General features: G+C 45.0%; 1 protein-coding gene across 4 annotated transcripts in view; it reads right to left on the bottom strand.

Moving 5' to 3' along the window:
- Positions 1–16,219, bottom strand: part of TRABD (TraB domain containing) — a 38,355-nt gene extending 22,136 nt beyond the window's left edge. The window contains exons 1-4 of one of the 4 annotated variants that reach the window (XM_069801950.1): positions 16,099–16,217; positions 14,917–15,082; positions 4,474–4,544; positions 2,199–2,277 (exon numbers count right to left, since the gene is read on the bottom strand). In XM_069801950.1, the coding sequence (XP_069658051.1) occupies positions 2,199–2,277; positions 4,474–4,497 (103 nt within the window). In that variant the 5' untranslated portion in view covers positions 4,498–4,544; positions 14,917–15,082; positions 16,099–16,217. Of the gene's footprint in view, positions 1–2,198; positions 2,278–4,473; positions 4,545–14,916; positions 15,083–15,203; positions 15,280–16,094 lie in introns of those variants that run through there. The other 3 variants (XM_069801949.1, XM_069801951.1, XM_069801952.1) reach the window with 3 other exon arrangements.
- Positions 16,220–16,620: the final 401 nt, after the last annotated feature.

Below are 16,620 nucleotides of genomic sequence, written 5' to 3'. Positions count from 1 at the left end.
CACATGTACACTGGTGTGAGTATGCTGGTAAAGTCACCTGCATATAATGGTACATATAGAATACCTACAGTACCAATCTTAACCTTCTCTCTGATTAACACACCAGGGATCAAGCATACAACTGAAAACTAAACCTTAAGAGGTATTCAGGTCAGGAAACCAATCATTCTTCCCTAATTTCAACAACAAACTATTTAAGACCAAAATGGTACAACTTGAGTTTAGCCCATCTATGCCAAGCTTGCCACGGAAAATAGGAAGATCTATCGGTTCCATCACAGTTGCTTGTAAAATGCCAGAAAGCCTCATTAACTGAGATAGAGAAGCTTCAGTTTTACATCAATGGGAAATATAGTAACTTTGAATGAGTCATCTTTAAGCTGTAACGCATCTTAAGAGGAAAAAAAAAAGCATCAAGTAGGAAAGCAGAGTTTTGTTTCCAACCAACTCTCTTTCTCTGGCAAGCTGCTGCACAAGTTAGCAGAGGTCTCAAGTGGTCCAGAAGCCTGGAATAGGATCATAATCCCAGGGAAAAAAAAAGTTAGTGAACAGTTTGCAGGCAGGATGTTAAAGGTGCAGACAAATTACAGCCTCCTACCATACATTCGTTTCATGAATCTGGTTTAACTGTGCGGCTCTGGCCCCAGATCTGTCCCACAAATACTTATCTCACAAGATTTTATGTCAAAAAAAACCCAACCCCAAACCTAAACCAAAAGCCACCCTCCAACATCCTTCTTATTTAGCAGTTTAGCAGCCTACTACTTCATGGTCAATACCCAAGGAAATGGTCTTAGATCAGACCATACTAACTGCAACACATCATGTTGCTGCCAAAACAGAGGGTGATGCCAAGGAGAGGGTGGGGAAAAACATGACTGTAAAAGGAAGGAGAAGAGGCAGGGCTGTTGCATTTGTAGCACTCTCAGTCACATGATCATAAAAGCAGCCATGGTAGATCAACCAAAATCTACCTAAGCAAATATCCTGTCTCCCACAATGGTCAGAAGCAGATATCTAAGGAAGAATATAAGAAACGGGGAAGTGTGCACAATACCTTCCCCAAATACTCTCCTAACCTAAAGCCATTTATGGCTCAGATTCCCCCAGTTGAAAGTGGTTTCTATGTATTCGGTAACCCTTAAAGGATTTAATTTCTACTAATTTTTGAAGCCTTCAACTCATACATATATTCAGAACTGGACTGAATAAGGTTTCATGTGAAAAAAACCCTGCTATAACAGCATAGTACCAGATGTTATCATTTAAGGACATAATCAAGGAAAAAATTCTCAGAAACAGCTATGGTTTTTATTAAACCAACTTCTATATCTGGAGAAAAAAGCAACATAAAAAATTAATCTGCTTCTTTAGGTCTGAATGTTTTTCCCATAGCTTTAGTCAAGGCTCTGTTTGCTCCCATGATTGTTTTCTGAAAGCTGCGATCCTTAGGGATTATTCAGCAACTTCAGCATTATAGTAATGTTGCTGTTACCGGCTAATTTGCCCTAAGGTGGTTCAGAGCCTATTATTTGCCAGAAAGCACACTCTGAATGATACTATTGTTCAAAATGAGCATCGTATACATTAACATCTCAACAGTATATCAATAAACGCAAAGCAAATCCTAAGAAGCCCTTGTTTTCTCCTCCTGAGAAAGAAATGTATGTCATTATCTGATCCTTACCACTAAAAACTTAAGCACTTTTTCCTGGGCTTCAGAAGACAGTTTTGGCTGGAATACTTCTATCCCCACATCCTGCAGGCTTGGCCTTCATATCAAAACATTATCATGCCGGCATGGGCAAAGTATTCCACTTGGGACAGCTGATTCAACATCATAACACTAGATGCCAGAATGCCAAAACAAACACATACTTACACATCTCTGGCTTACAGAGCAACGACCGAGCTTAAAACAATAGCCGAGTATATCTATTAAATCAAAAACCATTTACTTTCTTCTGAAAGCATGGGAGCAGCAAACTGACAATCTATATGACATTGCTCTTTCCAAATTTGGTTTAAGCAACTAGGCCTTTCTACAAATCATGAATAGATTAAGTCAGATATGACTTCATTCACATCTCCCTTTTGTGCTAACAGCCACATCCTTATTAGGTAAGGAAAAGGCATAGGCGTTTAGCTTAATATACTTCCAACATGATACACCCTCCCCAGTCAAACCAGAAACATACAGATATTCTGCGATACACTTGACGTTTCCTTTGGGCCATCTTCTGGTGCATCAGAGGAGGACATTGGATCTGCAGCAGCCTGTATGAAACAAATTCAAAAGGAGGCTGGGAATTATAATGAAATGTTTTAATACATCTTTCCCCTTCTGAGTTTGTTCAATTTGAATCTACATATGATATTCAAGCAAGTAAATAATTTAAGCAGTGTCAACAGTTCAAAACATCTGTGGTTTTACAACTGTTTTTCTCCTAGCTGGATAAATATGAGAAAGAACATATAAAACCCAAACTATTTAATGCCTATTTTAAAAGATAATATTTATATCTGACATGGAGTTTAAAAAAAAAATCTGATTCTACAATAAAAAGAACAAATTTATCTCTAACACTACTACAGTGTTTTCCATGTTGGAAACTAAAATGTGCACTGATTATTATAATACCATTGCCATATTTAAGATGGGAGTATTTGACTCAACTACCAGTCAGCATTAGTCTGTCAGGAGTCTGACAAAGTTAATCGGCACTCACAAGAATACGCATATCCATTCAAGAAGAGTCTGCTCACGTATTTTATTCTGTTGGAGTAAGTGTAAGGTAATTACACAATATGCACACCAAATCTTACAAAGTTTATGTGTATGTTGACTTTATATACACAAGAAATCAAAAGGATGCAAAGCATCTGCATAGTTTTGTTCTCTAAAGGATCAGACAGTAATTGAAAAGATTTCCAAAGACTGACTTCTAAATATTATCACTAGAAGTATATGAGGCAGGTCTTTGGCTAACAAAACCGTTACTTATTTTTAACTAACAGGCAAGTTTCAAAACCTGTGCATAGAATTCAAACAATCCCAGTCATTCAGCCTATGTCATCCAAGCCAGAGAGGCAGAGTTAGTGCAGAAAAAAGAGACTTGAGAATCAGGGAAAGCTCAACTGTAAACTATCTTCAGGCAACTATATTAATTCAAAGTTGAATCAGGATGATTACTGGGAGAATTGGGAATTCCTGAACAACATTAAGTCAACAAGTTAGAGATAGGATGTGAATCCATCATGGTTCAAGTACCTTCCAAATGAAAGACAGTATTAATGAGTCAGCAAGCAGGCAGCCAAGCTCTCCTGAAGGATGTCAGCTTTTAGCTAGAATGACTGGTTTATTTACTTTGTACCTAACCTGGTAAGATTTAAAACAGGACTGTACAAAGCACATCCAATTTTTAAGAGCTTTCAACACGAGTAATTAATTTCTTCTTGCATTCCATTATGCCAAACAGCAATTTTCAGATAATAAATCCTGGGTGTCTTACCTTGGCCCTACTGAAGGTAAGGCAAAATTTATCATACATTTCATGGAATAAGACCAAAAAGTACAACAGCTTTACAGTGCAAAGTTTAAAACATTCACAACAACATATCATCCTTTCACTACAAAACAAAAGTCTGTTCATTGACAACTGCAAACTGCAGTTATACTGCAAATTGCAATTACATTCACAAATCTAATTTAACACCAGCTCAGCTTTTGATCACAACATATGGCTTGACTCTACTGCTTGCATACGTAACTCTAGGCACAAAAATATTTTGGAAAAATGTATCCATCTGTAACATATGGAATTAATCCTGTCACTTATGCTGGATGTGTCATCATAACAACATTACAGTGGGAAAAGCACTAAGCACCACATTAAGAGTCTGCCATTCAGTTTTTTGTGTTTTTTTTAATTAACTAACAGGACACAGGAACCAACATTCTTATATCTCATAAGAAAAAAATTTCTTGAGCTTCACCTGTTAGACCAGAAAAGGGTTTTGAGATACACAGATGTGAAAGGAGAAGAAAAGGAACAGAAAGGGTAGAAGAAAATACCCCAGTTTAATTTGGCAAGGTACTTAACCTCTGTACAGTGAGATCATTCGTATACAATCAATTTGTGTATTCTGCTCACATTTTTTCCTCCTAAAGGTTTAAGCTCATAGGTTAGGCTATTTTCTGCAATTCCTCACTTGCAAGTAAATTAATAAAAAAGACCCTTTTCAGCTTTTGCAATTGGATGGAAAAGGACTCTGAAAAGAACCTAAATGTGGCAAAAAAATAGCACTCAGCCCCCCACCCTTCCCATTTAAAAGGGGTCTCACACTGGTAGTCTTGACCCTCTTGACTTTGCAGACCTTCCCTGAGGATGAGTGGAAGAACCTGGCTGATTCAGAGTCTTGACCTTCCCTGCAATTCTACTAAGAAAAAAAATCTTCAGCTCCAAGCCCTACCTCAGACTGTTGCTCCTCTTGCATCCCTGCAGCGCAGGTTATTTTCACCAACCACACAAGAACTGCAAGAACTAAAAGGAAGAGAATTAAAAATTAATGCTATAACCCTGAGTATTTAAGAACTGTAAGGGGAAAAAAAAAAGCAGAGGTGTCTCTACAAACTCTAATAAAAGTCAAAGTAATAAAAGTCGAAGTAATAAAAGCAACAAACTGAAGATGCGCAAATGCTTCCTCCTCAACTCTGCTGCTGTTAAAAAAAAAACCAACCCAAACCCAAAACCCAACACCACCACAACCCACACCTCCAACCAGTAGGGTAAAACTAGCCTGTTTCAATCCAGTTCTTGAGTTGGATCTAAATCCAGAGCATAGTCCTGTTCTCACACACACTGAGAATATCTTGATAAACAAGGGTAGATTTTATGGGAACTCAGAATTTGCCTTTTTTGCTGTCTTAGATTCTGCAAAAATGCCTTTTTCCTCCAGATCACTCGTAAGTAATTGAAGATACAGGATGGCAGTCAAAAAGGTTTCAGCAATAGCAAAAACCTTGCTCAACTACATCAGTAGTTCTGTCTTGTCCAAACAAACTACACCAAGACAGTTTTTAGGCAAATTTTAGGAATCATCTATATTTCTAAGACTTCACCACTACAAGGAATAGGAGAGCAGTCACCGTCTTAACGTTCAACTAGAGTGCCACACACATTGTTATCTGATCTGCATCATGTATGTATTTACAAATATGCTAGGGTCAGAACAACAGTATCACACCTGTGTGAAAAACCCTGGGAATTGGGTTTTCAAACCCCTAAGTGAATGGATTCCATGTCTTAGTTTTAAGATTCCTTCTTCCCTCCGTATTGTTCAAGTCCAAAAGTTCTCCCTGAAGCTGGCAGAGTGCTATGATTTGACTTCGATGGTACTCAAAGGGGATTGCACAAGACATTGAACACCTGACTAGTGCTCCTTCTGCTTATTCTCACTGCTAGCCCACTAAAATTGAAGCATGCTAGGGAAGTGCTGCTTCTTCACTACAGCATTTTGGGTTACCTCCCTCTGACCTGTTTCACAGCGCATGTGAACAGTGTTTTATTTTATTATTATTAGGCTGGAGAGCAGTCCTGACCAACTTATTCATACAACACGTCTGCAGTCCCGCTCTGAGGACCAGACAGACAAGTTAGGCTCCTGCCCTGCGCCCAGGTGAGGCTGGAGGAAAGCAGCTAGCTGGCGCCTGGATGACAGCATATTCCAGCACACAAATGTGATGACAAAAGCCCCCCCGCCCCGGCCCTTCTCCAAATGCAACAGTCTCCTTCAGCCCGATTAGCGCTCTGCATCCTGGTTTCCAGCCCTTGTTTTCAAGTGAGTTGGTTCGCTTTCTAGCTTTGCTTAAAATACATTTCTATAACAAGAGCGTTCGCCAGGCAGCGTGAAACATGCAAGTGTAATTCAGACAGCTGGCACATCTCCCTCCACACACGTACGGAGGGACTTCAGCAATTCACACCTCCGCGTTGTCCACTGCTAGTGGTCAGCCAGCAAACCACGGATCACAGCTGCAGGCTGGGCAAGAAAAATGCAGCATGACCAAGAGCCTGGCTTCTGCATGCTGCCTTGAGGAAAATCCCCACAAAACCCAACAGAGCCCCGTGCCCCAAGCAGGCAACAGCTACAGACACAGCTCCCGAGCTGCAAAGGCAAATACCTTATTAAAACAAAAACTACACACTGCAGCAGTCCAAGAGGTTCAGTAACAAACTATTTATTCAAAAACATGAGAGAAGTCTGCACAGGCAACCTAAGTACTCCACTGGTTTTGCCACAGTGCATAATACAAGTTTAAAACACGGACCATGCCTTCCCCCTTTCCAAGGAGTCAAGGAAACTTGGGGGTCAGAGTAAGCTGAAACAGCAAGTGAGGCCCAACTGCTCTTTTCTACTTCAGTGTTTCGATGATGTACATGTGGTATGGACAGCTCTAAATAAGCACAGCAGAAGGAAACCCCTGCCCCAGGACCTGCAACCTGGATCAGGACACACCAGCCCACTGACACCTCACATCAGACAGCCCGGCCAGAGCTGTCTGGTAGTGTTGTGGGCTTAAGCGAACCAGAGCCTGTTTTTATCCTGTCCTGTCTCTATTAGACTGGTCTAGCTACTTGTAGATTTGTGCAGTAAACCAGACCGGAGAGCAGATTCAGGTTAAAAACTCAGCTTTTTTTCACCCACCCTGCAAAGGCATTTTAAGCTCAGATGACCAAACAGCTGCTGGAACAACTGCAGCAGCAAAACTGAAGGGACAGTATGGAATGGAGATGCTGAAACCAACACTGTCCTCCTAGAAAATATTTGTCCAGCTACAACATCAGTTAGGGATGTGTACCAATACTCTGATACTCAGCGTTGGGCTTGGTTCTCAACTGGTTTATGTGCAAAATATCACAGTGTTTTTCTGCCAGTGAATCAGCTGGCCCTAAATACAAACTGAAGTTCTAAGTCTGGCTGAAGGCCTGCCAGGGTTTGAAAATGTCTCTTATCTATGGGAGAGCTCTTAAAGTAAACTGCAAGTTTCAGTTAAAAGAACAGACTTCTATACAGAAGCACAGAGTGATTTTTTTCCACCAATTGACATTTTAGAAAAACTCATCCCATTCCCACCACCAGGTAAATGATGCGTCTGATATTAGAAAGAGAGAGATCTTCACTGAAGTTTACTCCTGCTAGCTAGCACTGCTTTTTATCTGACCTGTACAGCCTTTGGAGAAAGCAAAGCTGTTCGTTTAGTGTGGTTCCCAGCTCTACCATAGCAGCGTTCCAGCCTCTGCAGGGAACCCACTGCAAAATATGACAATGGTCAGATGAGAGACTGGGCAGCCACGCTGACAGGCAAGTCTGCCACTGCTTTTTTCTAGGAGATCTTGTTCTCAGGTGCTTAGTTCTGCTCAAGATCCACTGGAGGCAAAATTTTCCACGTAGGAGACCTGTTTCTGGATATTTTTTTTTTTCCTTAGAATATGCCCAGGAATTCCGGTTATTCAGTCAACATTAAGAAAATTCTTACAACTGGTTGTCAACAGCAAACTAAAACTGAACAACTGCTGTGAAAATCTGAGTGTGTTCAAGCTCTTGCTTAGCATGAGTGACAACAGGCACAAAACATGTCAACACCAGAATACAGACAAGGCTGGCTACTCAGCTACCCAGCGTCCTCATCAACAACACAGGAGAAAGTACATATATTCCAGGAACTAGTCAACTACCTTGGACTCCAGGCTGACCTTGCTCATCCACATAGAAAAGTCACCATCCCTTACATCTGTGTATTCACAGAAGATACCCACATCCCACAGTACTTGAAATACTAATCCTGAAACCTCTGAGAGGACTGAACATACCTTGCTGTTACACAGATAAGGAACTGAAACATATGAATCTGTACACATTTGCTTCCACCATGTCCAACAGCAAGAAAAGGTGCTGATTCAGATCAAATCCTGGCAAGCATCTGGGCAACTTAAATCCAAGCATTTCCAAATTTCTTAGAGCTTGATTTTTCAACCTTGCGGGGTTTTTTTTTAAATAAAGTTCAGCTTCCTGAAGAAATGAGACTAGGTAACAAGGCGGAGCTTATTTGTCTGTGCTTGCTAACCCACAGGTGAATTTTAAACAAACTTGGCAGAGAGATAAGAGTCTCACAGTCATTCAGAGGTGCAATGCACAGCACTGCTCCTCCAGGAAAAAAAAAGATTACTGAAGATTACATGGGGTGGTGCGCGTACTTGTGAAAGAGAGGAGGTCGGCAGAACCTGCCAGGGAACAGAAGGAAATTCGACCCCAAGTCATAAAGCCACAGACAAAAGAAGCTGTTCAGACAATTATTTATTGTGTTCCATAATATGTATACCACAACGTCTCATAACCTCAAGTTCTTCTACTTACCATGGGATTTGGCACGAACATGCGAAACCAATCAAATCCCTCTCCTCCAGCTACTTCAAAGGCCTGTAAGAGGCCCTCACGAGATAAATCACATACTGAAAATCTCAGACACGACAGCGCATTTCTTTCAGACATTCGACTGGGAGATGCAGCTTCTAGGCACTCAAAGATCAGATTAGAAAGTATTTCTGTTCTCTTACCTGTCCAGAGACTGTCTTAACCTGGGATTCATCCCTCCTGTCGAGAGTGCCACCAAGAAAATTCCTGGAGCCAAAAGCAACAAGGAGTCGTCTGATCTGGCTCCTTATGATCCAGCAAGATTGGGTTTTGCCTCTGGAATTTTCTTGAAAGGACTCCCTGATGACTGAATCCCTCGTTCAATCCCCAATTCAATCACCTTTTTTCCCTGGCAAGTGGAAGTCTTGTGCTTGTTTAATCTTTGCTAGCCCTAGGGGGCCTGCCATTCACTGAGCAATTAAAAATTGTTCTTTATGTATACACGTATGAACAAATGAAGCCCTCTCCCCAACTCTTAAGATACCTAGGCAACCAAACAGGAATTTTTGAGACCACCCAATGAACTGCAAGCCTAAGATTTAGCCATTACTCATCCTACTGATAGGCAGCTATTTCCTTTCAAGGTCTCATTCCCCTGACAGCACACGCAGGACAGCCATTCACACTGACAACAGCACTGTAGAAAAGGAGCTATATTTTTCCCCCTACACTTTGGGTATTACCCTCTTCCTCCCAACACAAGTTCAGGAAGGAACACACAGGTAAGTACAACATCTTCTAGCAATGCTTATCCTGCACAGTGGCTGACAAAAGCAGAGTGAGAAAGACCTCCCTGCCATGCTATTTTACATCAGTCCTCCAGCTTTCCTAATGTAAAACAGCTTCAGCAGAGCTTCTTCTTCGCGTGAAATCTGCTCGTGAACTACTTACTGGCTCATTTTTCATAATGGGTATCCTTAGCTGACCAAAGTGTTTCAGTTCTAGCTGCCATATTTAGGCACCTGAAACTCTCTTAGCTCACAGTCTTGAAGAGACAAGAGGTACACTCACAAGTCTGGGGTTCTAGCAAGGCAAGTTACAGGCACTAAAACATGAGCTACTGTTAAAAGAACAAGTGCCCTTTCTCGTTTTATTTCAACTAGGTGGTTCAGCGAGAAAATTCAAGCACAACACAAAATGGACATGCAGTTCATTAAGGTATCCTCCTACAGTAGGACTGAATTTCTTCCTTTATTGTCTTGTCTAAATTTGCTTCCTTCAAACAGTGATTCAACTGAATCAATAAAAAAAAGCTTTTTTAAAAACTCTCATGCTCCTACCTCCAAAACAACCTAGTCAGCTACGCTTTAAAAAGACGACTTTTATTGAATGTTTTCTTCCTTCTGAGCTATACAGAAATTCAGAAGCAGCATTTGCTTTTCTCAACATGTTGACATTGCAAGAGGGAAATAAAGTTCTCTGTATCTTATAATTGCTCTGCATTTTCTATGTGCTGCACATACATCAGAATAACTAGTAATAAAGTAGGAGCCACAAAACTACCACAACTTGTTTCACCTTTCATTGAAAGGGAAAGTCAACAACTTTTATGTCTGATTCCCCCCCCAACAAGTCTAAATACATGTAGTAATGCTTTCGATAGTTACAATATTCACTAGCATTGCAGAAGGTATCCACATCTCTCAGTACTTGGGAGTATTAATCCTGCAGCCTCTGAGATGGCATTGTATGTACTTCCCTGTTTCACAAATAAGGAACTGAGGCATATGAATACTTAACTACATCTACAAACCTGACCTCTTGTATCTAAACAAGTAGTTAGGAGACTGCTAGAGCCTTCAAAGCATTTCAATTTTGCAATCTGAACTTTCCTTTGTTTTTAATCATTGGCCCTTCAGAAGAAGATCCCCACACCCCCCCCAGGACAGCACTTCCTCACAGTAACAGGCCAACATCGCTCGTCCTTGTTCCTCTAGAGTTACTGTGGGAAAGAGGAGAGGTAGGCTAAGGACTGAATTTGATTCAAGAGCAAGCTGTGGAACAATAAAGTGGGGGTTCTCCAGTGAGAATATACCACACCTCACACAGGTCACACTGCAACTGAGCCAGAACTGACCTGTGCTGAACAGAAGTCACAGGCACAAATGACTGTTTCATGAACAGCCTCCTGACCCAGCCCTCTAACATCAGTATCCCCGGCCAGAATTCAGCCTTCGTCCGTTCAGCATGAGACGCAGCAATAAAAAATTTAATTACATCTACATGCACTAAGTGTGCCATGTTCCTTTTCCCCGCTAAACCTGCAGTTTCACTAGCAACAGATACTCGCTTTAGCTGGTAGCGCCTGTGCACTTCAGATTCCTATTACGCACTGCATAAGCACATCCCATTTGAATGCTGCTACCCATTAAAAGGACCACTTTATGTAAACAAAAGAGGCAATTCAATACTTCAGAAGACACAGACACAACTTTTCTCCCACTGACAAACCACTGCACTCATTACTTGCTGTCTGGAATACATAACAAAGCATCTTCCATGCCTAACATTTAACCTAAGGCGGCGAAACCAAATCAAAAGATACCCACTTACGTGTCAGCACTGTCCTCTGCAATGGAAGCAAAGTATTTAAGATTGATGAGGCTTTTTCCATGCTTATGTACAGAAATCTTACAAATGTTTACAAACAATCATCAGCTCCAAATGGTGTCTCTTCTCTGTTGATAGACTGCTCGTCCTCAGAAGGATGCATCAGCTGAAACCTGACTGCCAATTATTGCAACAGCCACAAATTCAGAAATTTGAACGTATTTCAAAACCATCACCAAGGTGACCTACTCTACATATTGCACATACCTCTTTGACACAACCCACGCCTTTGAAACTTAACTGAGCAACTGGTTCTGCGATCACAGATGGTTGTAGATTGTGGCTCTGGTTTCTCATGACTCAGTTGTTCATAAATTTCAAAACACAGATTTTTACCCTCTGAACATCAATGAGATGCTCCTGCAACATGAACTGATATATGCAGCCTAAACTCAGGTAACTGCACAGTGGAGCCAACATCCTTTTGCATACTTTGGAAGCTAAGTCACAGACAACTAAATTAATTTTGTTTGAAAGGAGGTGTTGGAACATGAGAATATCTGGCCTTGGACATTGATGCACTGAAAACGTGTTTATCTTTTATCTTTATCAGTGGAAGGCAAGAAGGCATTCTCATACATGTTTTGTTTTTTAGAAATCATTGCTATTACATTGACTAGGGCTACTAGGCAAAATGAGTAAGTACGAGGTGAATCAGGATGCTAATGCAGAGCAGAATTGAGAAGAAACAACAGGCCAAATCCCTACTGTTTTAAGAGGCTGTAAAGAGGTTGCTAAATTTAGAACATGGGACGAAACGACCAAAGTGGCATGGCCCAAGTCTGGCCAGCCACTCGGAAACTCACCCTAAGAACTTACACACCTACCCAAGACACTTTCCTATTTTATTTCACATGAATCATGCGAATTCAGGGAAGATTTGGAACAAAAATGATTTTATTAGACTCTCCTGCAATCAACAGATTGGGGGGAAGATATCCACTCAGCACATCTCCTCCCTCCAGGCCATTCAAAACTATGAACCAAGTGATACTTCTAATTCTGGGGAACCCTCTGCAAAACACTCCCAAGCAGAGCAACAGGAAAAGAGCACAGCTGCTGCATGTACAGTTTCTATGGAGTTCTACAAGAAGCAAATTTTCCACTCTCTGTTCATTACCTAAAAGCATCCAGCAAAGGAGATGGGTAGAGAAGTTCTGCCATGGACAACTAACTAGTGGCTTGGAAGATATTTGACTGCAGTCCACAAAAGTGTTGCAGAAGTCTTCTTAAACTCCACATACACATTTATTCCACATGTCAATGGCTGTCTGCCGAGATACACAGAAGCTGAGTTTCAAGAGTACTGGCAGACAGATTCATTCATTTTGTTATGAAGACTTTTAAATGCAATCCTTACGATGGTAAAATTGGGATTTTGTAGAACAAAAAAGTCTTGCCTAACAACCAAACACGTTATTTATCAGTGCTCTTCTGCCTGCCCCTTCCATTCTAGTGTCCAAACAGTAGCTGGGAACAAGCTGATCTACTCTTTTTCAAAATCATTAGGTGACCACAAAAGCTGAAAACATTGTTACATGACACGGGCCCACCTGCTGGCAACAAGCAAAGACACACAGCTCTACAGTGGCAGGGAACTGAAGAAAGAGGGTCAGGTTTCAAGACAGACCTAAGAGAGACAAAGCTCCAGGAAAGCAAGCAAGCTAATTCCAGCCTGCTGCCCTGCAGACACAGTAGCCCCACATGTTAGCACTAACTCTTCAGTACTACAGACACACTCACACTAAGCAGGAAAGTCTGCTTGCTCGCAACTCCATCCCACTGCTGCACCGCTCATTCAATGTGTACAGCACCCTGCGCCTGACAAGCTCAGTAGTTAAAAAATATCTTCCCTCAAAAGATTATCTCTATTTCCATCCCTATCTGCTGCCCTCCAAAGAAATGAGAAAACCCCTCAGCAATTCCTGATCCGGGTTCCTCACCCACAGGCCGCCTTTACCGGTTACTCTGTAACTAGCTGTCTTACTGTCCTTCTGAAGGAAGGCTCCCAGTTGTGCAACAGAAGTCCTAGCAAGGTAAGATCAGGATCTCCAGATGTACTGCACAGGTGACTGGAGACCTCATCAGCGCTGGTGTTGCCGTGCAGCTGTGGTGCAGGCTCTCGCTCCCTCTCACAAGCGTGCACACCCTTCCTGCACAGAGACACAGACCTCTCCACACATGTGCGCGACATTGCACTGCCCGTACAAGGTTATTTTGCAGACAGCCTGCAGGGCTCAACCACTGGAAAACATGAACTCCTGGAGCGCCAGTGTAGCCTCCCCTGCAGCTTGATATGTGGTGTCATCAGGACACTTAAATTCTTGTACGTGAACATGCTAAGTCCCTGCTTCACTCCATGATTTCAGCCAAACTGCACAGCATGTCAACTAAAGGTGGGGCAGGGGGGAAGGAGGCAGGAGGAAAAAACAGCCCCCCCCCTTTTTTTCTTTTTTTCTTTTTTTTTTACAAAAAGAAGTGGAAAGGAAGAGAGCTTGTCACCAAGTGCATGCATGTTTTCATACAAATCTATAAACTGCAGTTAATATCAAAGTTCTGTGACCCCAAGCCATTTTGCAGGCAGGAAAAAAACTATTTGTAGAGTTCGTAAGTTCAAATGCAGAACCACATTATTAACTAACATGTTCATAGCATCTCAAATTTGAGTGGCCCTTTACAAAAACCTTCAATAATTGAAAGTTTGCCCTCAGAAACGATTCACATTGGAAACCTATTTGCAAATACCTATCTAGTAACAACCATTACCAACCGAATACATTGGCGAGACCTAATACTAAATCGTCTATGACGGACAACTGGTGCTGCTAACCAGTGTGGACTTTCCCTGACAGGACAAGGAGAGCTGCAGAATGCCTCCTTCCTACTGGCACTAGCTGGCAAAGCGCATGCTGCAATATCACTTCAGACAACTGTACTTACACACCACTCCCATTAAATCTGGAGCACGCGTATCTCTGGCCTGCTCTCATTTTTTCATTTTCTAAGACTGCCCCAAATCTCTGTCTTCACTTTTTCTGAGTAGCAAATAAGGAAAAAGAAGATGCTTTCTGAAAAGTACTCTTTTAAAAAAAAAAAAAGCAATTGGATGACTCTCCCACAAGTAAGATGCCAATACCACTGTGTTTTATTCACAGCTGTGGTGGTGGTAGCAGCAATGTTTCATCATATTTACCATATGGAAGAAAGAATGCACTGAAAAACACATATAACTCTCCTAGCACTGAATTAAACTGTATCTGAGTCTACAGTTAACACGCAAGAGTGCCAGACACTGCGACGGCTGACAAATTTATAACCAGCAACTCAAGTAACCGAAACTTGAAAGTCTACCAAAAGCCACAAAGAGCAGGGCACAAACCAATGCCACAGCCATAACCCAGTATTTTCAGTTAACAAACTCACTGAGCTTAGGATAATTAAGTGTATGCATGTTTTTTCCCCTACTGCTAAAATACAGCAGGGAAAGCCCTGAAATCTGTTTTGTTTTTTTTAAATTTTTTTTTTGCTTTATTCTTAGCTTTCCAAGAAGGAATACATGCATTAACGAGCTGAACAGCAGGTTCACTGATACGCATCTCTACAAAATGAAGCACTGAGGCCATTCCAGGCACCTTTGATATTTCTTGGGACTACTACTGACACCACCACACATGCAAAGTAACATCTAACTTTTAAGAGCCCATCCTCTCGCTTTTCCAACCCAGCAGCAGCCACTCAGCAGTCGGAACTTTCTGCAAGTTTTACTGAACAAAAACATTCTCTTTCTTCCTGAGAGCTAGCGAAAAATAAACACCTTCGTTGTACGGCTACCTGTGTACAGGATCACTGGTACATGTATTTTCCTCAAGAGAAAAGCACAGGCTATGCCTGGGACACGAGTTATTCTCCAGACCTGGGTCAGTGAGAACTGTTTTCAGAGGCGAATCCGAAATCCTGATTTCACAGTTTGTTGCACGCGATGAACAACGCAGACAGTCTGAAAAAGTCGCAACTGTTCAGAGACCAAAAAAAGAAAGGAGAAAAACTGCCAGTCTCTGCTTTTCCCTTCTCCAGCTCACTGTCGCAACCCAAACCACAAACGAATCCCACCCTCTTACCCCGAAACTCCTGGAAAACGTAAAGAGCCCGGAGCGCTCCGCCCGCGCCACGCTGCCACCTCCACGAAGCCCCAGGCCAGGAAACGGCCGTAACGCAGCGCGTGGAAAGGTGCCGCCGCCGCCGCCACCAGACGCGGGGCCGGGACCTTACGGGCGGCCCCAAGGGACGCCTCTCCCCAGGCCGCCCGCCCTCTTGCAGCTCGCTGGCCGGCAGGGCGGGCCCCCTTGCAGGGCTCCGGCTGGGAGGGGACGGCCAGCGGCCCCCCCACCCCCCCCGGCCTCCTCCTCCCCTCCGCAGCGGGGATTTACGCCTCAGGTTCCCCGCTGCGAGGCCGAGGAGGAGCTCGCCCGCCCGGCGGGAGGCGGCCCCCGCCCGGAGAGGGCCCCCTCAGCCCCCGCCGGGTCACCGGCGGGGCAGCGCCGGACCGGCCCCGGCCGCCCGCCGCCGCGGGCGCTGAGGCGGCGTCCGCGGTGTTCTCGGCCCGCCCGCCGCGGGCGCCAAGGCCCGGGGAGCGCTTCCAGCGGCGGGGAGGGGGCCGCCTCGCCCCGCGCCCGGGCCGCCTTCCCGCCCGAGCGGCGCGCTGCCCGGCGGTACCTCCGGGCCGGCCACCTGGAAGGGCAGGGCCGGGTACGGCGCGTGTGAGGCGGCGGGCGGCGAGGGGAGGCGGCGGCGCCGCTCGCAGCCGACTCCCCTCCCGCGGGGTACCGGGCACGGGGAGAAGCGCGACGACCCCCCCGCTCCCGCTCCCGCTCCCCCTCACACACGCCCGCCCGCCCGCGCCGGGGCTCGGCCCCAACATGGCACCACCACCGCCGCCGCCGCCGCCCCCCGGCCCGGCAGGAAGCGGGCGCCGCGGCCGCTTCCCCCCCCCCCCCTCCCGCCCCGCTCACTTGCCGTGCTCGGCGGCGCGGTCGGCGGGTCCCGGCGCTGAGCCGGGGCGCTGCGGGAGGAGGCGTCGGCGGCGCCGCGGAGCTCCGGCGGCAGGGGCACGCTAGCCGGACAACATGCTGCATTAGTCATTCATAAAGGGGGGCGGGGCCGGCGCCGCCGGGCAGCCTGGGCCTTGTAGTCCCCCGCCGCTTCCGGGCCCCCGCGGCGGCCAGGGGCGGCGGGCGGCGGCGGACTACAGCTCCCAGGGCGCACGGGCGGGCGCACGGGCCGCGGGGCCCGGCAGCCGCGGCAGCCCGCCCGCCTCCCTCCCTCCCCGGCGCGGCCGCCCTCCGCCCCGCGTTCCGGGCCGGGAGGTGCGGCGGCCCGGTGTCGGTGCCGGCTCGTAGGGGCCGCTGGGTCTGTGCCGGGAGAGGGGCCTCCCGGGGCTCGCTGGCGTCTCTGCGGGGAGCCCCGGGGCGGCGAGAGGCTCGGCGGAGCGGGGAGCGTGCGGGGGCGCCGGCAGCGGGTGCCCGACCGCGGCGAGCG

Source organism: Haliaeetus albicilla, chromosome 14 (genome assembly GCF_947461875.1).
Source record: "Haliaeetus albicilla chromosome 14, bHalAlb1.1, whole genome shotgun sequence".
In the NCBI taxonomy this organism is placed as follows: Eukaryota; Metazoa; Chordata; class Aves; order Accipitriformes; family Accipitridae; genus Haliaeetus; species Haliaeetus albicilla.
This window is presented reverse-complemented; position numbering and strand designations above follow the sequence as displayed.